The 22985-nt window shown below is 38.0% G+C and overlaps 1 protein-coding gene across 1 annotated transcript in view; it reads right to left on the reverse strand.

Annotated features, from left to right (window-relative positions):
* LOC311086675 (3',5'-cyclic-AMP phosphodiesterase 4B-like) overlaps positions 1 to 22985 on the reverse strand; it is a 55173-nt gene that overhangs the window by 14090 nt on the left and 18098 nt on the right. Inside the window, exons 3-7 of the mRNA XM_084119675.1 lie at positions 21732 to 21952; positions 8870 to 9067; positions 6942 to 6978; positions 6756 to 6826; positions 6426 to 6475 (exon numbers count right to left, since the gene is read on the reverse strand). Coding sequence (XP_083975801.1) covers positions 6426 to 6475; positions 6756 to 6826; positions 6942 to 6978; positions 8870 to 9067; positions 21732 to 21952 — 577 coding nt within the window. The remainder of the gene's footprint in view (positions 1 to 6425; positions 6476 to 6755; positions 6827 to 6941; positions 6979 to 8869; positions 9068 to 21731; positions 21953 to 22985) is intronic.

Consider the following 22985-nt stretch of genomic DNA (forward strand, 5'->3'; position numbering starts at 1 on the left):
ACTTTAATTTTTATCCCTTTAAATGAATTATTTATTTAATGTGTGTGTATGTATCAGTTGCGAGGCCAGACATTTTATTTCTTAGCCTTCCCCTTGTGACTTGATAGTGGGATTTGACTGACTGCTGCTGCTCCTGAATGCTTTTAGAGGGAAAAGCTGCCCATAACATCTGGTCAAGGATCAGTTTTCACCGTGATAATAGCATATTGGCGATTTGGCAAACGATCCCTTGCTTATAAGTGTTTGCGCACTGGAGAGCGTCAAAGGTTTCTATTTACCCGTTTTTACGGCGTCGAACAATGTAGCCAATCACAAACATATCTGTTGATTTCTTGAAGGCAATGTCCAATCGGAGGGGTTTAAGTTACAATACACTAACCCGAGTGAAGCGCTCTTTGCACGCTTTCAAGGCGATATCTAATAAATTCAGAATTTGAATAAAACTTTAGTTTTTCATGCTTGACCAGCAGCCACATACATGCAAAGTTTTGTGAGTGACATCCGCTAGATTCATGTATTTGAGCAATTATTATTTTCATGTATGCATGATTTTTTTCTCCTTTCCTACACATTTTTTTTTTTTATATCTCATTTGATTAAGTGTACTAGCCGTCAATCTGAGTGGGCCAGTGTCAGCCTGACCCTTATGTAGCCTCAAGTTAACCCGTTGTAAAAAATGTATAGAGTAAAAGTGAAAGTCAAGCATTTAGTCATGAAACATTTCAGTAAAAGTATTAAGCAATGAAGCCCCCGTAATCAAATAAAAGCAACATCCTCATGCTGTGTTATTACACACGCAACAAGCCATCAGGGACAACGGTCTGCGTGAAACTGCGCAACATTCGATATACTCTGATTTCGTACTTAATATGCTTGTGTTGAGTTTTATACCATTTTCAGTGTGTGAGTGAGTGTGTGTGTATCTTCCTGCCAGGACCATGAGGCGTCTACGCTTTCAAACGCACAGGAAGTGAAGGTCCTGGTAGGTGGGTGGTGAATGACGTCAATGAGGCTAAGAGGCCTCTGAAACAGGAACCAAAACATCCCACAATCCTTTGCCCCCCTCCTCTCAACTCTCAGCTCAGTAGATCAGTGGCGAAAGCCTTTACACCTGGAGTGCGTGCACACACGCACACGCACACGCACACGCACACGCACACGCACACGCACACACACACACCTGCAGGCATTTACTACACATGTGAGCATTACTTCTTTTTTTTTTTGTAGCATATGAAATCACAAAATAAACGTATATATGCAGTAGAAATATTGCCTAGTATATTAAAAAATGTGTGTATTTGATCTTTTATGTGGTTGTTTTTTTCTCTAGAAGGTCTAAATAAAAAATGTGCACACACATAAATGGTTTCAATAATGTAATGAAATGCAATTTCACCCCTAATTTAAATAGTACATCATTTCATTTAGTATTTCTTTCTTTTGATTTTGGGGTGAAATATGACCCGATATGCTTAATGAGATTCACTTACTTAAATTCTTACACAAACCTCTGAACACTTTCATGAATTTTATGAACAGCTGTGCGCACATAATCCTGCTCTTGCATGCTTACGCACGCATGACTATTCACACCCGCACAAACACACACACACACACGCATGCAATAAACACAGCTTTTTATATGCGCCGCGGCGCTGCATTTACGCACATTGCGTCTCTGTGGTTTGTATGAGTGTAAGAGGTCATGCAAGCATGTTATCTTACTCAAACTTTCATTCTCCCCCCTCCACCCACACTTCTCTTTTCTTCAGAGACGCTGGGATTTTCAGGCCGCTCAGATGGAGAGAGTTGCGGTGGCCATTGTACTAACCGTGATAAGGGAGTGTTTAAAGCGTGTACAAGAGCCCAACAACACCTACTGCTTCATTTCACAAAAACAAGAACACGCCTGGCTTATATTTCACCCCAGAATCAAAAGGATTTTTTTTTTCATTGCATTATGAAAATTATGCTTATTTTTAAGACAATTAACAATTATAAGAAAAATATAATTAATTCACCAATTTATTATTTATATAATAAAGTATTTCAATGTAATAATAACAAAATATTGCATTTGAACAGAGGTGTAAAAAGTACCTGAAAACCATACTTAAGTAAAAGTACAGATACAGATTACACCATTACAAGTTTTAAGTCACCAATTTCAATACGACTTGAGTAAAAGTCTTAGAGTATGTGATTTTAACAGTGCTTAAGTATTTTACTCGTACTGAATAGGCTCAAAGATGCTCTAGTCTTCAATGCCAGTGAAAAACAAGAAACAGTTTATTTGTGAGGAGAGCGATCACGTTTGCGATCACAAGTCAAAATAAAACTGAACACCTCAATATTGCAATCGACAAAACAGCCTCTTAAACGTCTACAGACACTCAAGTCTCAGTTAAGCTCAAGTGCTCATAAAGGGCATAAGTAAACCAATATCCTTTTAAAGGGTCTCTTCAGTATAACAGATTAATGGTTAAAGGCAGGGTAGGTAGGATTTTTCTAAAAAAAAAAAACATTCCAAATTTGTTTAAACTGTCTTTATATACCAATACATAATTAAAATATAAGTACTCTGAAAAAGAGAGTATAGAAACTGAGTGTCTGTAGACCTCTCACGACTGTTGTAAACACAGCTAATTAATTCCATTCACTCCACCCCCTCCCTTCTGGGCTCCTTCCAAAGCCGCACCCCCAAAACACATGAACGCGCGACGCCAAATGCTCAGGCTCAGGAAGACGCATTTATTTACCTGAGACAAGCGGAGAGGAGCGCAGTGCATGCAGTGACATCATGTCAGAATCACATGTAATAAAATACCTAACTTTATCACTATAAATATAAACAAATAAGATGGCTTTTAGTACTCACTATCAAGCTAGCATATCGATACTGGTAAAGTTTAAAATATATTTTGTTTGATTCGGTAACGAGCTATATTTAGGCTATAGGTAACGAGCTATATTTATAAGGCAAAGCTAAAAACAGGTTGCATTGATACACGTTTTTCCATTACCATCAGTTAAACTGTGATGAAGGCGAATTTCGTGTAAGATTCATAACATATACGGTGTTTTGCATGTAAGAGTTTCCATGATGAAAACATTGTTGACTCTGATGAGGACTAACGTTACACTCCGGTGACAAGTACCGCATCGTCGGTTCGAGGACAGGTCCGGGGTCGAGTGCGAAGCAGAGGAGGTCGTTCAAGAGTGCCGGCAACCAGGGTCCGAGGAAGTAGTTTTTGCCTTGTTTGCCTTCGCTGACTGCATATGCAGGTGCTTTGAATTTTGAATGCTCTTTCTCTGCCATAATTTTACTCTTCGTAGGTTCCACGCCTCTCTTGCGCTCCTCAAATCAAACGGGTGCGCGCGCATATGGGCAGATCTTGTAGCAACAGTGGTGGTAGCCATGGTTGCGAGAGTGAGTGACAGTCGCCCAAACCAATCAATTGTTTCGTCCCGAATGGAAATAATGAGCTGTGTTTATTGCAGATTGAAAGGTCTACAGTCACTCGATTTTTAAAGTCTCTTTTTCAGAGCACTTACATTTTAATTATGTATTGGTATATAAAGACAGCTTAAACAAATTTGAAAAAAAGTTTTTTATAAAAATCCTACCTACCCTACCTTTAAGTAAAGAGAAATAGTCAAAGCCTACTTGCACTGGATGTGCTGGTTTTGGCCTCATAACCGGCTGCAGTCATGTCCTCATCTCATATATGAACACCTAATGCACTCGCATTCGCGTAAAGTAGCCTTAGTAAGATCGGGTGAGCAAGCCCTGTAACCCTTCAATGCCTTGTAGATGGCGATATCACTTCTTTTGTAGCAGAAATAAATAAACTGCTGCAGAAAAAGTTAGGTGTCATGCAAAATGTAACTGATTGCATTACTCATCACAAATGTATTGGAGTAAAGAGTACAAATACTTATTCAAAAATCTAGTTAAAGTAGCTAATATCTTTGATACTCAGTCAAATTACAAAGTAGTCAAAAAGATTCTTAAAGAGGTCCTATTATGCCCTTTTACGAAGTCTTGATTTTGTTTCGGGGTGTACTAGAATATGTTTTCATACAATTTTTTTTTCACATATTTTACATTATTACATCTCCTCTCTCCCCAGTCTGGTTGAACGCATAGTTTTCGATGAAGCCCCTCCTACCGAAATACAAAATGTGTTGTGATTGGTTAGCTGGCCCAGTGTGCTGTGATTGGCACGTGTTCGGGAAATGTCACACCCCTTCATATCCGCAAGCTCTACTCAGACGTCAATTTCAAACCATTGTGCAGAACGGATTTCAAGCACGGACTTTGCAAGCACAGATTTCACAGGACGTTTCAGAGTAATATGTTTTTTTTTGTAATTTTCTTATAGATACGATGTTATCCACCATTTAATCATATTTGTCAGATAACTATGGTCATACAAACAGTAACTGATCACAAAATCATGGATAATTTTCCTAAGTGGTGGTGAAGTCTTACAAAAGCAAGAGCTTACAAAAGCTAAAGTAAACACTACATCAGTACTGTAATGTTAGTTAGCAGGCTAGCAGAGCCCTACGTTAACTTTACATCGTAGCTATCATAAAACTACATAAAGCTTAAAATTGGAACTGTTAATAGAAAACGACTACAAATAATAAGACAAACCTGATAAACCTGATAAAACCTGATTTTTGAACAATGCGTAACACCACTCGGCCTGGTGTGCCAAAACACTACATTTTAAACTTCAATGTTTAATTCAAAACAATCTCAAAACGCGTTGTGACATTTTTTTAAAGCAGTAGCCTAGCCTATATACATTAAGGGCATTGAAACCAGGATCTTAACTAAAACGCGTTCCGCGTAATCTCTCAAAAATTATGCCACACTACTCCATGTTTTTTTTTTTTAAGGACTGCTTTTGAAATCACTATAAATTACTATGCAATTGTATCGCTCACGAGAGCTCTTCATTTATCTAATTCCTCAATAGAATAGTAAAAATATTCAGCGTCATTGCTCCTAATATCGTCTCTATTTTTAACTTTTGATTCTATTTTTTCAGTTCTAAAATTGATTCTATCTTTGGTTCTATTCTGTTGTAGCCTTATAGGCCTATTTATATATATGAAAAATATGCCTATTAGGCTTAGGGTTTTATATTTAACCCACTTACATTTTAAAATACGGCAATTGCTGCTGTTTTGCACAATGTCCCTTTGCGCCACCTGGCGGTCATTTCGGGAATGACTTTGAAACGCGGCTGGTTTATCACCGCGGCGGCTGGCGCGGCGGTAATAGGCATTCTGGTTGGGTACCATCTGTACGTACAAGTTGTGATCCATAAACAACAGATTGTCTCGACAAAATGGGAATGGCTAACGTTACGTCTTTCAGGAGAAGCTTTTTTTATATAGCCTGCATTGTACTCTCTTCTGGAAGCTGTTCTCCATAAAATAAGCAGCACACAGACAAACGTTCAGGTTATAATGTTCAGGAACAGTGTTACAAATAAATTGTAACCTCTAAGTTCGTCAGCCTTAGGACAAACGTTTTCCGGGGTGTAAAAAACAGCGACAATAACTCTTCATCTTCTCTAAAGCAGCCCAACATGGCCTCACCCCCTTTATTGCGTGTTCCCAGGGGAAGGATTAATGTAAATGTCACCATTCCGGGAAAAAGCTCATTGTAGTTCCTACCAGCCATTTGTTTTAGCCCTTAAAAAGCAATTTCTGTAAAAGCAAATATCTCCCTTTGCATTGAACTTTGAGCGTCGTAACTTTGCAGATGTTGTTTATGCTCAAACAGCAACATTACACACTAACTAAAGTTAAAAAAGTGAAATCATAATCAAGGACCCCTTTAAGTACAGTAACTAATCGCTTTTACTCAAATACTTTACACCACTGCATTTGATCACCCCATGAAACCTCATACACACCCCAAGATAATATGGCAGACTGAACTGGAAGAATTGACTAAAAATATTGACGGCTCATCTTGGACTCAAGCATACAAAATGTTTTGAATGATTGATTGGGTTCTTCAATATGTCCTGCCCAAACATAGCAAAGAAACATGAGATTGTCAAGCTACTTCATTTAATGCTGATTTTAATAACAAAATCATTTGTATTTAATTGACCTATGTGGTTTTGTGGTGAAATACAAAAAGGCTCCTGACAGGTGACATAGAATTTGAAACGTTTTACATCTTCCACTGAGATTACTCTTTTCCCCAAGTATCCTTTAACACTCTCTTAACTTAGCCAATAAGTAGTTTACCACTTTATATTTATTCATAACACAAATCATAGTCGTCCCTTCAAGTGAAGATGATATGAGTAATTTACACTGAGGTTTACGAGCACCGTAAGGGAACTTTCCTCAGTCTAACGTCTGTGAATGGATTTAGAAGATCTTACCTGACAGGTTGCCTTTGGTCATTGGCGGTTGACTGCTGACTGGTGATCTTCTATTAAGTGAAGCAGAAAAATAAATACATTAGAAAGAAGAGCAGGAAAATAAATGAGAACATTCAATAGAAACTGATAATTCCATCACCAATTGATCACACTAGACTTAGCATCAATAGAAATTATTAGACATTTACTATTATCATTATACGAATGAAGGCCAGAACAGTAGGTTAGTGTCTCTTCCATCCAGTCTGACAAAACATATAAAGTGAGTTCTGCCCTCTTGTGGTATTTCCTCATATTACATTTTATGAAACGCATGTAAACGTCACTTACTTGCTGGAGGGACACGGCACATTTGTCAGGAAGCTGACATTATTCCTAACAGTGCGAAGACTTGCAAGCACCTATTGAATAAAATGACAGCAAAACAGATAGGACATGAATAAGTCCACATGTGTAAAATCATTCACATTTTGTTCATTATAGTCTTCCATTCCAGAAAGCAAAAGCCAAACGTACCTGAGCAAAAGGAGTGACTATCAGATCTTCACCATGTCTGACAACCAAAGGACACAAAAAAATATCATACAGAATACAAAACCTGTGTACTGTATTGTCCATGCTATAATTCGCATTCCGTTCAAAATAATTTACTTTATATACGTAAAGTTTATATACTTTATTAGTTGTTTACTTCATACTTACTTAATGTAATATACTTCAGCAGATTATATACTCAGATTTAAATAGGTTATGTTATGCATTATTTCTGCATTGCTTCTATAGTTTCACTTCTTTTTGAACTGAAGCTGCAAAGACTTGAATAATTTATTGCAGACGTACTGAGTCGTATTCGTGAAGATCTACCTTACTGCAGAGTTTAATGTCAAACCTGCTCTCACACACTTGCCTGTATGTGTGTTGTGTGGTGAACCTGAAGACCTTGTTTACTGATTCATGTGTTTACCGATTGAGCTAAATTTTAGATTGAGAAGTTATGTTAGACTGTGAAATAATTTGTCAAGGACTATTTCTCAGAGGAGGCTAAACAATAGTATTAAAACAGTATAAAAATAAAATAAATATGATGTACTATGAGATCAAATCATAAAACACAATGTAAGGTAACAGCAAAATTGAGCCTGATAAAAGTATATATAAGTTTCCTAATTTCAGAAGTCAGTCAAAACTTTAAAATATAAAGAACTACAGGAATAAATAAATGAAGGAATAACTGAATATAGGAAAAGAATTATATATATATAAAAAAAAGATTAAATAAATGTAAAAATAAAAGAAATACTAAATAAATAATAAAATAAAAATATAACATAAATAATATATAAAATAAAAAACTAAAATAAGTAAACAAATGAATAATTAAGTAAATAAAAGACTAACTACATATGGTAAAATCAATTAAACAAATGCAATTTAAAAACTACAAATAAACAATAAAATAAAGTGAATAAAAAATATCAAATAAATTCAAGAAAGAATAAATAAATAAATAAATAAATAGTTTTCTTGTGATCTCGACTTAATTTTTTCTCATGATCTTGACCTAACAAAAGTTGTTTCTCGTGATCACAACTTAATTTTCACATGATTCCGACAACAAAAGTTATTTTCTCATGATCTCTATCTTAAAAGTTGGTTATTATTGGACATTCATAAGACATTCAATCTTTTCTTCAAGTAAAAAGAAAATGGAATACCGTAATTCTTGCGCTGCATGTGCTTCTGAGCTGGTGCCAGGTTATATGAGAATGAACTAGATCTATGCATTTGTTTCCATTCAAAGGGATGGAAACCGATAGAAAAAAATTAAAGATTCATTATCCTGTGGCTTCCTCTAGTAGGCAATTTCACCATTAATATCACAGTTTAGAATTGGCTGTTAGCCTCCCAAGCATCATAAATTCATGAAACTAAGCTTGTTTGCTCAGATTTGTTCTCCGCGTCATTTAATGTTGAAGAAAAGACCGAATGTCTAATATCAAACCAACTTTATCACAGTTATAATTGTGTTTTTTAATGTCAAGAGCAAAAGAAAACAACTTTTGTTATGTCGAGATCACGAGAACATTTTAAATTTACTCTTAAGGCTTCCGTACTAACAAATAAATAGTGCTGTTTTTTGTGTAAATTAATATCTTATATCTAGTTAGGATGTATATTAATTTTTTACATTTTGCTATAGTATTTCTCGCCACTTTTTACAATCACAAACTTCTCGACTTTCATTGCAGTTGTGGGCAACATTAAATGGAAAGCATGCATGGATACACACTTGAAAATCCACTTGAAAAAGTACATCGTATTTAGCTCACAATTTTCAACAAACTGTGATAAACTGTAGCTGGACTAAGCACCTTTGATTTATTGTACCAGTATTGGTGTATTATTGTGTCAGTAAAGGTGTAAAGTGCTGAGTTTTTACTCACAACTGTTCTCCAACAAGGGAGGAGTTGCGAGAGGTGGATTTGGGCGAGAGGTCATAGTCACTGTCTGAGCGGTAAAGGAAAGACTCTCGCCGTTGCCCGTGACTGGCCATGTTGGGATGCAGGACCATACCAGAGCCCGGTGACACTTGTAGGTCCAATGGACTGCAGCCGATAGAGGGTCCATTCTCCACCTCCAAACTACACAGACAGAGACAGACACATAAGGTCAGCATGCTGATTACATGAATAAAATGCCATCCCACAAACTAATTAAAGTCTGCAAATGGAAAATGACGATCTGCATGCAAAATCACACCCTTTATATATTGTAAAAATCTATAAACAGCACATCAAAACAAAACAAAACCAAATGTGGTTGTCACTTTAACAGAAGTCTGTCAGACGGTTTCTTCCTGTAGACGTGGCTGGTTCTTATTGAGAGTAAACTGCAAAGTGGGCCAGACTAAATTACTTTGCAAGAGAGAAAAGACATTTTTTAGTTTATGAAAGTACACACTGAAGTGTACTCTCAGTAAACTACTAGTTTAGTAGTTTATACTGCAAGTATACTTGTATGTTTTCTTTAAGTGAACATAACATTATACTTATAGTTTACTATTTATATATTATTTTTGCACTTGCAGTATACTATTATGTTCAAATATAGATATTATTTTTTATACTTGAAAAATAGGCTACTTTAATTTTAAAAACATTTTATTAGCTTCATGCATCCTGTTTTATCAACAGTTGAATGTCGGTAAGTTTCATAAAGAAGGGCAACATGTTAAACAAAAAAGATGAGAAAATCTCATTTTTGTCAAAGACTACGCCTTGATCAGATTCAGAAACGTGATCAAAACACAGATGGAGTAGATCGAGTCCAACACCCCCAAAGCTTCACAGTCGTTTTCTCTTCATGGTTCGACATTTCTTTTGGTAAAATTAAGCAGTTTTGATTTACACGCTTTTTAATGTTTGATGATCACGTTATTTTACATTTGAGTGAGCAATCTTCTATCACTTGTTTCAGCTTGTTCTACTCCTTTGTTTTGATCCGGAGATTCTGTAGAAGATGTGTCATAGCGCCCCCTACCGTATAACAGTGAAAACACGGATAGCTGGAAAATTCAGTCAATGGTGGGGAAAGAGTAAAATAGAATTAGAGTAAATTCCTATGTACACTACCAGTGGACACAAAAATTCAGAATTAGAAACATATCTGTTTTATATCAATATTCTAATCAATATTTTCAAACAATGTAAGTTTCATAAGACTGTATATGAAAAACTATGTAAAAAAAAGTATATTTAATAGGCTACTCGATCAAAAGAGTTAACACAACTTCAAGCCAAGTATACTTTGAATACTTAATTATACTTTTAAGTATACCTCGATCAAAAGATTGAGTACAAGTACAGGCCAAATATACTTGGACTTTTCTCTCAGTATAAGTCAAGTACACTTAAGTGTAATTTAAAGTATATTTCTGAGAAGTACATAAAGTATATAAACTGTAGACTGAAAGTATTGTATAGTATTGCATAAATATTGGGCAGCCATTGTAAAATCTGGTTCCTGAAGCAAAACCAGTTGTGATGCTAGACAGGGGGGGGGGGGGGGGGGGGGGGGGGGGGGGGGGAAGCACACAAAAAGTGAGAAAGAAGGATGTCAGAGTTTAAAAGAGAGATGTATACAGAAACTATTGAGTAGAAAATAATGTAGTCAATGCAAGAGCTAATAGAAAACAGCACTGAACAGAGATGAAAACATTGAGAGGGAAGAAAGGGATCGTGGAGAACAGGTCACAATTAATGCTTTGAAGGTCATTGAGCTGCCTGCTTCAGTGAGAAAGCAAAGCAAACTATTTGAGAAAGACAATTTCCCTTAAATAATGTTATATATATATATATATATACACTGTATATATTTATATTGAAAACGTCTCATGTTTCGACTGTAACATGCTGCATCAGAAGTAGTGAAGCTATGGGAATGCCTCTGCATGATTGCGTCTGAAGCACCTATGTAATCACTCATTGGTGGAACGTCTTACCGTGATGCGTGTTGGCGTACCACGGAAGCTATAAAGGATACCTGGACCAAACATAGTCAGCTTCTGATTGGCTGAAGTAAGTTGCACACAGGCATACAGGAAGTATGTTCCTTCTAAGGGAACAATGGTTACAGTCGTAACCTGAGACGTGTCGCAACCTTTCGAGGGAACTCGTTCTACATCAGAAGTAGCAACGCTATGGGAACGATAATACCCACTATGCCATACTGACACCTGCCGAATAGAGGAGGATAAAAGGCCTGCAAGACTACTGAGCGTGAAAGCCCTTGAACTCTCACATGTACAGCAGGTCTTAACCTCAGTGTGCCATGAAGGTAGCATGATACTAGAGGGTGTCTCCCTAGATATAAGCAAGCAGCTATGGCCAAGTAGAAAAGAAATCCTGAAGGAACTCCAGCACTGAACCTACCCTGGCAGGGTCCAACGGGCGATTCCTGCACCATGAAGTAAAGACTACCCACATCAAGGCATATATTTTCCTCATGGAGGGAGCTCTAGAGTTAGGATGGTCTCAACAACCTCAGTTGAGATCAGTGTTCATGAGTTGGACCCCTCAAGGGCCAAACCCATTAGTCCGGGCAAAGGTTTTTGCCCCCTGCCTGGGACAGAAGGTCCCTCCTGCCAATGACAGCTTTCATTCTTGACAGAGACAGAAACACCATTACAATATCCACTACATATATACAACACACTATAAAAAGCACAGCTAAATGTGACATGTATTATAATGTGTTTATGTGCAGATTGTTTTAAGTTCCTTTTCGAGGGAACTTCTACACTGCATCAGCTGCTGACGCTATGGGGATGTGTCCTTGTGGAACCTGGTGTCTGAGGCACGTGTACAAACACACCATTCAATAGCCAACACAGTGCTATGACGTCACAAGGTGAGCCCTAGCGTATAAGAAGGGTGCCTAAGAACACGTCATAAGATTCTTTGTCATCAGGAAGCCGCTTGTTTGTGTGCTGTGTGAAAATAGCTGTGTGTGTAAAGAAAGAAAGAAAAATAGAAGGTAAGCAGACATTAAAACACTGTTTTCCTCCATGCCCTTGTTTTTTAATGCATGGTGATGGTCACGAGCTGTGTGTTATTTGTCTGGGAGCCTCAAATGGGGCTGGATGCATTCATTGCGATGATTCTTCATTGAGGAAACTCCCATCCGGATGGCTCAAGCTGCTAAGCCCCGGGACTCTAGCCCTGCAGAGTCATAAGTGTGCAGCTCTAATGAGCCTTCCTGTTCTCCCAGATCTACACACTGGGGTGGATGGAGACATCCATACTCTGCTCGCATGGTTCATTTGGCTTCGAGTTATTCAAATGCAGAGACGCTGCGCAAGCAGGGCTCTGTGTGGATGCCCCTGGTGTAAAGAAATCTAGCGAATTACCTTTCCCAGGGGACATCCTCATCGTTGAAGGCTCCCCTTTTGCTCTCTAAACCACCTGAGGCGGTCTCTGAAATGCGTATAGCCACAGATCTACATTGTCGTGCAAAGGCAAGAGGCCGTAACTTCGTTTTTGGTCGAAAATGAGTTATTGATACTTTTGGCACATTCAAGATCTCCTTTGTCATGTGGATAAGTATCTTGAGTCAATTTCATTGTTTTTTCGAGAAAATAATGGGTTGTCTTAACAGTCACTTCCAAAAGCCTGTGAGAAACCAAGGCAGAAAACTGCTACACCAGTTACCGCTCTTTGGCTTTGTTTTGGAACGCTCAAATTGAGTTAGGGTACTCTGCCTTTGTTTATCTGTGCTTCAATATGAAGTTAGTGTGCCGGTGTTCTGTCAAATAACACTATCAGATGTTCTGCCTTTGTTTTACTGTCCATTAAAATTTGCAGCATTTAAATCATCACGGTGTAGCCTGTGTACAGCTACCATCAATCCCTGTAACCTCTGAAATGTCCTCAGAGGGACAGCTTTGTCCTGCACAAATGTGATCAGTTTAGTATGTTCTAAAACTGCTCCATTGACAAACGTGCAATATCGCGAAGGATATATGCAGAGTTGACAGAAAAATGTTACACATGCCGAAGCAGGTGAATACAACAAAGAACTAGCGCCCCGCCTCACCCAGGTTGGGTACCAGACCTGTTTGAAACACTCATGCATCTAGCTGGCAGAGTGGCAAAACGGCGCCGGCGCCTTCAGCACCGCCCTGAATACAGTCGAGCCAAAGCGGGACTAATAACACCGCTATAAAACAGTCCCCGGGTCGAATGTGCGCGAGGATCTGTTTTATCGTGGTCATTTTGAACGTGCGCTTCTGACACTCGTGTTCTCACGCTACTGTGTACCAACTGAAGATACTCTTTACTTCTATGGAGGTATTTGTGTCATGTCTAATAATGCCATCAGAATGCAACCGAAGCACAGTATAGCAGATGGCTATAAGTAATTGTAAATCATTCAAAATAAATGCCATGATCACTTAATTTTATACAGGTGTTACTATAATGATTTTGTAAATGGTGATCAGCAACCAAATATTGATAATGTGGAAGTTACTGCCTTTTGCCTTGGCATGACTTCTCACGTTTTACAGACAATACAAAGGCAGAGTACAGTAACTTCAGAATAGGGGTCAAAAGTCAAGTTTGAGCTCAGGATTTTTTTATGTACTGTAGATCATTTTCATTACTAAAACATCTAATTGACAGATTTCTAGTGTCCTACCTTTAATTTGGCTGAACAACATAAAATCTTTAAAGTAATTTTTCTCAGTTCCACACTCTAGCAAGTTAAGGTCTTTTGCCTTTGTAGGGCTGTACAGTAGTTGGACAATTAACTACTGCCGAGGGCCGTGAGAGAACGTCGCGAGGCCGATGGCGTGATTGATAATGAGCGACGCCTGCGCGACACACCAGTCTCGTATCTCTCACGGAGGAGCGGAAGCATAAAGGAGGAGCGACGACAGTGAAGAGAGAGAGAGGCCAGGCCTGGATTTATGTTGTGTTTTGTTATATGTGACAGCAGTCGTCCATGAGGGGCTACTGTCTTTACTTTCATTTTGTATTTGTTTATTTTGTTATTAAATTCTTTAAACGTTTGCCGGTTCCCGCCTCCTTCCCACAACATCTAACCTTGTTACAGAGACATACCAGAGTTCACAAAAGGACAAATGGTTGGTGTATTTCTCACTGGCATATCTGTGACTAGGACAGCAAGTCTTTGTGGTGTACCGAGAGCCATGGTATCTAGGCATACCTCCACAATAGAAAAAACACATTCAACAGGAGTAACTGTTGACGCAAGAGGAAGCTGTCTAAAAGGGATGTCTGGATACTAACTCGGACTGTATCCAAAAAACATAAAACCAAGCTGCTCAAATCACTGCCGAATTAAATGGGTTCCACCTCGACTCTCCTGTTTCCACTAAAAATGTTTGTCGGGAGCTCCACAGAGTCAAAATTTTCATGGTCGGGTTCCTATAGATGATGGTTTGTGCTGCAATATCATAGCATGCCCTACTGTGCTTGATAGGTGCATCACTGCCAAGTACTACTGAACCATTCTGGAGAACCATGTGCATCCAATCCTTGTGCCCCTTTTACGAGTCTATCAAACAACTGTGGTTAGTAGGATTAGTCAACAAACACGGTGAGTAATGTCTTCTGTTATTGTCACTTGCACTTTGTGTCACATGTATTTTATAGCACTCTCTGTAAGCACTGAGGGCTTTACATGTAAAATAGTTAGGCTGACGGAGAAGATTTCAGAACTAGAGACACGCATCCAAACTTTAATCGAGGATAGTAAGAATGCAAGGGCTTTAGATACTGCTTTGGATGCGACTAGCTTTGTGAACTCTGTACATTGTTCGGTTCCGGATGTAGAGCTCTTGAAGCAGGGCAACTGGGTGACCGTAAGACGCTGTAGTCGCAGGACAAAACACCGCTCTTCCGTTTCGATTACCATAACAAATAGATTCTCCCCACTCAGTGAAACACCCACTGAGAATCCTGTTGAATGTGCCCTAGTTATTGGTGATTCGATCACACGGAACGTGAAAATAGAGACACCAGCCACCATAGTCACATGTTTCCCGGGAGCCAGAGCGCCTGACATCAAAGCAAATTTAAAAGTGCTGCCTAATGCTAATCGTAAATGATCTAAGATTATTATTCACGTCGGCACTAATGATGTTCGACTTTGCCAGTCGGAGATCACTAAAATTAACATTAAAGAGGTGTGTGAACTCGCAAGTACGATGTCAAACACTGTAATTTGCTCTGGCCCTCTTCCTTTTCACCGGAGTGATGAGATACTTAGTATACTGTCCTCACTCAATGGCTGGCTGTCTAAGTGGTGTCCGCAAAATAATATAGAATTCATAGACAAGTGGAAAAGTTTTTGGGGCAGACCTGACCTGTTGAAAAGAGATGGTATTCATCCCTCCTGGGATGGTGCTGCTCTTCTCTCTAGTAATATGGCACATAGTCTTAGAGCGCAAACATGAATTGGGGCTCAGGTCAGGAAGCAAACAGACTGGCTAAACTGACTGTCTGCTAGCTGTCTCACATTACTGAGGTCAGATAAATCCCATCACAGAGAGACTATTTCACCTAGATATCATCATATAGCTACTGTGTCTGTTCCCCGAATTAGGAAATACAAAAAACTCCCAAACCCATTTAAGGGTAAAAATTTAATTGATGTTCAACAAATAAAAAAACGATATAATAAAGATGAGCAAATGATAAATCTTGGGTTGCTGAATATTCAATCCCTTTCTTCAAAAGCACTTATTTTAATGATATGATTACAGATTATAAACTAGATGTGCTGCGTTTGACAGAAACCTGGCTAAAACCAGACGATTACATTACTTTAAACGAGTCCACCCCCCAAGATTACTGTTATAAACATGAGCCTCATCTGAAAGGCAAAGGGGGAGGTGTTAATGTAATTTATAATGATATCTTCAGAATTACTGAGAAGTCTAATTGTTGGTGATTTTAATATACAGTTAGTTAACGAAAAAGATGCATTGGGATTGGCATTTAAAGACATTCTGAACTCTATTGGAGTTAGACAACACATGTCAGGACCTACTCATTGTCGTAATCATACTCTAGATCTAATATTATCACATGGAATCAATGTTGATGCCGTGGAAATTCTGCAGCAGAGTGATGACATCTCAGATCATTATCTAGTCTCGTGTATACTTCATTTAGCCAAGGCTGCAAAGTCGACTCCATGTTACAAATATGTTAGACCTATCACTTCTGCCACTAAAGATTGCTTTATTAATAATATTCCTGATCAGTTTAATCTCCTCAGCATCCCAGATAGCTTAGAAGAACTTGATATTGCGACAGAAACTTTAGACACAGTTGCTCCTTTGAGCTTAAAGAAGATTAAAGAAAACAGTCCAACGCCGTGGTACAACGAGCACACTCAGGCCCTCAGGAGAGCAGCCAGAAAAATGGAGCGCAACTGGAAGAAAACAAGACTAGAGTTTTTTCGCATTTCATGGAAAGAGAGCATGATTGCATACAGAGAGACCTTAAAAGCTGCTAGATCAGCTTATTTTTCAACCCTATTAGAAGTAAATAAATAAACAAATAAACAAAAAATAAACAAAACCCTAGGTATTTATTTGAAACAGTGGCTAAATCAATGGCTAAACAAACTACAGCTGGTCCAAAACGCAGTAGCTAGAGTTCTTACCAGAACCAGGATGTATGACCATATTAGCCCAGTTCTGTCAACACTGCAAACCTGTCCACCACCGTTTCAATGCCAGTGCCAAACAGTCCCGAGGGCGAGACAGGAGCATCAAAGAGGACAGCTTCATCTGACTCCTTAATCCCTGACAAATTAAGTCAATCACTGATCTATATAGAATGACATGTCATTATATAGATCAGTGCTTATGACTCGTTTGAAAAACAATTCATTTCATTGACTCAGAGTTGACTCTTACTTTTGAAAGACAATAACTTTATATACGGTGCACAGATTTAAATCTTTGCAGGATGTTTTCATTCACTTAGAGCTATGTTACACACTACATGAAATGTCATTTTCAAAAATCCATAATAGGGGCCCTTTAAATTAAAAGTTGAATATTTTTTAAGCCTATTAAATGTTACAATTTATGACTTTTAATTATACTGTAATGTTGATTGGCTATAATTACTCATTTCCTCCACAGGAAATTAAGAAAAATCCATTTAACAGAGACATCAGTAGCAGTATTGGTATTGATTATACTGGCCTTCATGCATAGTATTTAGCATTAAACATATTTCAAATAGACTGTCTTTATGCTGTATCTATATTAATTTGGAGATTCACTAGTTAATTCATTTTAATCGATTGACAGCACTAATATTTAATATATATTTATATATATATATAGATGGAGGAGCTCACAGTGAGTATTAAACCATTCTGTAGTCCCAATGAGTGTTGAAAACTAGATAAGTCAGTAATTATAATAAATATTGTACATGATAGTAAATTTTTTTCATATCTGAAGTTTTTACCTATATTGAGTGATTGTGGAAATAAATGCCTTAAAAATAATTATTTGGTACATTGGAATGTTTTTAGTGATTTATCATTAAGATCACTGCTTATAGTTTACTACTAAGTTATATAACAATATCTACTAACCAACTGTCTGTTTTGGGTTGACATAATGAACAGAAACAATGCAAATCAATTATAAAAGAAAGGACATTGAGAATGAATCTCAGCTGACAGAAAAATAGGTCACAGAGCGACATGGTTAAAAGGAACTAGGAGAAACGACATTGGGCGTTATGCCAGAAGGTTGCGAAGAGTGTCTGACGGCAGACTCAGAATGATATAAAAAGCCGTCAAGGGTTGATAGAAGAGCCTAGAAACTATCACCACCTCTTACGTGTATGTGTGTGTGGTAACAGGCAGCTATTGCAAGAGTCTAGTTACTGCTGAAAGTGCAGAATCATCATAAGTGGCATCTGGAGGGCAGAAACTCTATAGGGAATATAAGGACCCAACAGTTTTTTTTTTTTTTTTTCACAAATTAATTTTTTACTTTTTCTACAAATGTGAAAAGTGCTTGCCCATAAACTCACCACTGTGCTAGAGTGTTGTTGGTGATAGCTAAAGTGTTTTGTGTAGTAGCTAGGATGTTGCTAGGGTGATCTGGGTGATTGATGGTCCAAGTTAAAGAGCCAGGAAACATTTCGTAAATGCTCAAAAAAAAAAAAAAAAAAAAAAAAAGTAACAAGAATGCAATCCTTAAAGGAATAGTTCACCCAAAAATTAAAATAAGCCCATGATTTACTCACCCTGAAGTCATCCTAGGAGTATATGACATTCTTCTTTCAGACGAATACAATCAGAGTTATATTAAAAAATGTCCTGGCTCTTCTCTGAATTTGACACAAAAAAATTGTGGTGTGGGTGTGGGTGAATGTGTGTTTGAGTCCTGTGATGGACAGGACATCCATCCAGGTTGTCCGCTGCCTGTGGCCAGCATCCCTGCAACCCACAGGTTAAGGTGGAATGGATGGATGGATGTAATCTATTCCTGTGATGGTAAAGCTGAATTTTCAGTGTCATTACTCCAGTCTTCAGTGTCACATGATTCTTCAGAAATCATTCTAATATGCTGGTTTGCTGCTCAAGAAATATTTCTTATTAATATCAATGTTGAAAACAGTTGTTCTGCTTAATATTTTTGTGAAAACCATGATACATTTTTTTTCAGGATTCTTGCTGAATAGAAAGTTCAAAAGAACAGCATTTATTTGAAATAGAAAACGTAACTTAAAGGCACACTATGCAAGATTTGTACCTTAGTATAACAGCTTCGAAATCATTTATGGTAAACAAACTCGTAGTAGGGCGATCATCCCGATAGCAAAGCAGGGGGGGACGCCACTGGCAAAATCAGCAATGCAGGTTTAAGAGGTGGCACCCCGACAAATCTCGCGAGAATCACAACTTGCTTTACGGCACGACGTCACATACATCAACAACATATGAAGCAGCCTCTATGGAAGACACTAGCATGCATTTCAGACGTGAATCATGGTAAAGTCGACTAACTAGACACAGGTGGAGAAAGGTAAACTAATCAGGGACTAACGAGAACAGGTACAGACTAGACAGAACATAATTGTGACACTTAAACTGTCACTTTTATTTGATCAATTTAATGCATCCTTGCTAAATAAAAGTATTAATTTCTTTTTAAAAAAAAATCTTACTGACCTCAAACTTTTGAACAGCAGTATGCACACATACATGCATACAATATACACAGTATTCATGTAAATATAGCAATTAACTTATTTTTTTTAATTTATTAAACTTAATAAAGACCTCTTAATTATTGGCTTTAAGTCAATTGGGGCAAGCAGGGTGGGGCCAAGAGCTGTGGGAACGGAGCGAGGTCTCGAGTTTCTCATGGAGGAGCTTCGGAAGGATAAAAGGAGGAGCGATGGCAGTGAAGGACCAGGCCTGGATTATATATGTTGTGCTTTATTATGTTTATATGCAGCAGCCATCCATGAGGGGCTGCCGCTTTACTTTCGTTGTTTGTTTATTTTATGAGATTAAAGTTTCGTTGAATGTTCGCCAGTTCCCGCCTCCTTCTTTCCTGAGCTTTAACTTTGCTACATCAAAGGGTTTTTTTTATTTTTTATTAAGCCATTGTTATAGATTTGATCACATTATTTGCAATGCTCCATGAGATTAGTGTTTTCATATACTATTTTGTATACTTTTTTCCTTCAGATCATAGCTAATGATGTATTGACTTTGATTCAGATGTAATGATGTGATTCCCTTCTGAGCTTGTTGGTTTGGTTTATTGCTTAGATCTCTGTAAACAACGCCTACAGAGAAATACTTCTGTAACCACAGCTTCAGGAAAATCAGACGGTCACTGTTTCACTATTCCGATCCTTAGAAATTGCTTGGATACCGCCCTCAGTGACGGTCGATAGATTTTTTTAACCCATTTTATAGCTCACCGGGTGAAAATCCAATTCCATAGAAAAGTAATACCAGCACTTCAATAAACCACACAATTTGAGGTTTCATTCATGTCCAAAGGCACAAATGCTGCACTTAAATATGATACAAATTTCCCTAGATTAAAGAGTATATTAATCATCCATCCTGGTGGCAAATATATTCAAGAAGGCCTTTTGATTTCAATAAAAGCTCACAGTAAGACTCAATTAAAGCAAGGATACAGCAAGACAAAGCTGCAAACACTGAGTCTTACCAGGTATGAGACACAGCCACTGTGAAGCGTCTGCGTTGGCGGATAGTTTTATTCACCACCAGCTTTCTGAACATGCCTGGGGAGTTCTGAGGTGAGTCTCTTGCACCAGCTGTGTGCTCTTTCACATCAGACTGACAGCCTGTGTCCAAACTGATCTCCATCCTCTGACTGACAGGGCTAATGTCAGAATCTTGTTTTAGATCCATGAGGAAGTGTCATACACAGAGATTTGTGAAAGCACTAAGCCTTAAATCCAGTGGTTTGGCTGTAGAAGTGTGTGTTGAGGTGCTATGTAGGCCGGACTCTGTTTACATTCAGTCTCTGTCACAATCTGCTTCAATCCAACCCTTTTCCCTTTATCCTCCCCTCTTGCCTACTTGTCAGGCCTCTGCTCAGAACGCCCTCCCCTCCCAAGAGTCGCCTTTCTGGAACATTCTTGGAACTTCTACATGTGCAGCCTACTTGGCCCAGTTTAGATGGAGTATGAACTTGATCCAGACAGACAGGTGCGAATGGAGAGGCGGAGTTCGGTTAGACATTTTGTTAATGTTAATACCAGATTTAAACAGCAATGTTTCACAGCTGACAATTTTTGATCGTATCACCCAAAACAGATGGTAAAACCAGGTGTAAATGGGGTCTGCATGAACTGGTTTATTTTAGTTTATTTAACAGGATTACTTAAGGGGTAATTGCTAACATTTATTATGTATATTCCATAAAAATATAATCAGTCATTCATTTTATTGTAGTGTGAACTCCTTGGCATGTTCTCAAAGGAATATGACTTCAGCTATGATGGAATACAGTGAGCAGAATGAAATGAGAAACAAGCCGATTCAATAGAACACAAGGTAGTTACGCAGTCATCACGCGTAACATGACAACTGTGATTTGAGTGCCGTGTCAAGACAAAATTCTATAAAAAGAAGCATTCAGCATTTGACATCATTATAGAATTCAATAACTAAATAGGCTATACTATATCAAGGAGAGCATTCTATGAAATTCTAAACATACACTACTATACACAGTAAAAAAAAGTTGAGCTAACTTAAAAAGTTGCCTTTTTTAAGTTAGCTCAACTTTTTTTAAAGTTATTTATATATATATATATATATATATATATATATATACACACACACACACACTACCAGTCTAAAGTTTACTTTAGAATAATTAACATTATTAAATTAAAAAGAAATGCCAGTTTCTCTGGCAGTGGGCGGAACTAATGTGCAATCTGCAATCTCATTGGCTGGCGCTCATCTATTACCATCCCGTTTTGATTTCAGCAAATCAGTTCAACCGAACACTGACAACGTGATTAATATTCATGAACCCAGCAGCTCATCAATCCTTAGTGCATTGTATATTGTTATTAGTAGTAGAATTAGTAGTAGTATTTTGTATCTTGCAAAGTACAATAAAATGCAAATTAAAATACAAAGCACTTAAAAGTTCAACTCTGTGTCATCTTGAAATATTTATGTGCAGACACAATTTTCTTATGCTGTATTTGCCGTTGCATTCAAAATTGAGCTTACCTATCAGGAGGAACTGGTGTGATATCTATACGTGGTGGAGTAATGAAGCCCAGTGACGTGGGTCTGGAAACGTGATCTTCTTGAGGACTGCGGGCCCTCTCTGTCTGTCTCCATGACAGCGGTGGCAACACAAGGGTTCCTGAGTGCCGTCGGGGGCCTCGCCATAGATCCACGCCCAATGTAGCGCCTGAAGATGTAGATCCCGAGAGGTCCTTGCAGTCCTAACATAATAAGAGTAGAGCAAAAATGTATCCACTGTTTAAGAAAGCACCTACACACAGTAGGATCATCCATTAAATCGATCTAATTAATACATAAATGAAAAAATTAAAGAATTGCAAAGAATATGGACTGTTTACAAAATCCTGTAGTGTGTTCATGCCTCTGAAAGTCATTTCTTCTTGACATCATCAACTACTCTTGTTTTTCAGCTCTTCCCCTAAAACCACCTGTTATATACAAATCCAATCAATTCACTAGCCAGTGAAAAAAAGAGTGAAAATTGTTTCTACACCATTTTTCCCCCCACTATACTTATTTTTACAATCACACAAGTTTTATGAAACACATCATTATGAGAACTTACAAAAAAATACTTTTTCAGTCAGCTTGGCACATAAATTGTGTTTTTCTCTGATGATGGTTCTTTTGGTTTGTTTAGGTTGGGTTTAGGTTAGGAGTGAGCCTCTCAATTGCGCTCCATGACTGATATATAGAGCCCTTTTCTGTTTCTACTACTCCAGAATGTTGACTCTATCTCCTGACAGTTCTTTATAGATACAGCGTGTTTAATGTCTGGCTCCCTCACAGTGATTGCATATCACTGTCAGTGTAGCCTCTGGACAACATCCTCTTTTAACAGCCTATAGCAGGACACTGAATATATCACCACAAAATATGTTTATAGTTCAATTAGAATTGCCAGGAAGAGAGGAGTGTTACCAGGAATTCCTCGAGCACAGCCTGTAGATTGGGCATACAACAGGGATAACTGATGAGAATCCAGAAATTGAGAAGGGAGAGAGAGAGAGAGAGAGAGAGAGAGAGAGAGAGAACAGCTACAGCTTCTGTTTGACTGCTTGAGTATCAACAGAAGTTTAAGGCTATAACTCTGGGAAATCTATTAAGCACGTTGATGGACAGCTGCATGCAGTTGCAGGAATTGGGTGGATCTCATGAATCCTAAAGCAATGCTATAGTATGATCATAAGCATTTTAATGTTTTTATACAACAACGAATAGGGACTAACTGAA

This window comes from Abramis brama (genome assembly GCF_963993115.1).
Source record: "Abramis brama genome assembly, chromosome: 7".
In the NCBI taxonomy this organism is placed as follows: Eukaryota; Metazoa; Chordata; class Actinopteri; order Cypriniformes; family Leuciscidae; genus Abramis; species Abramis brama.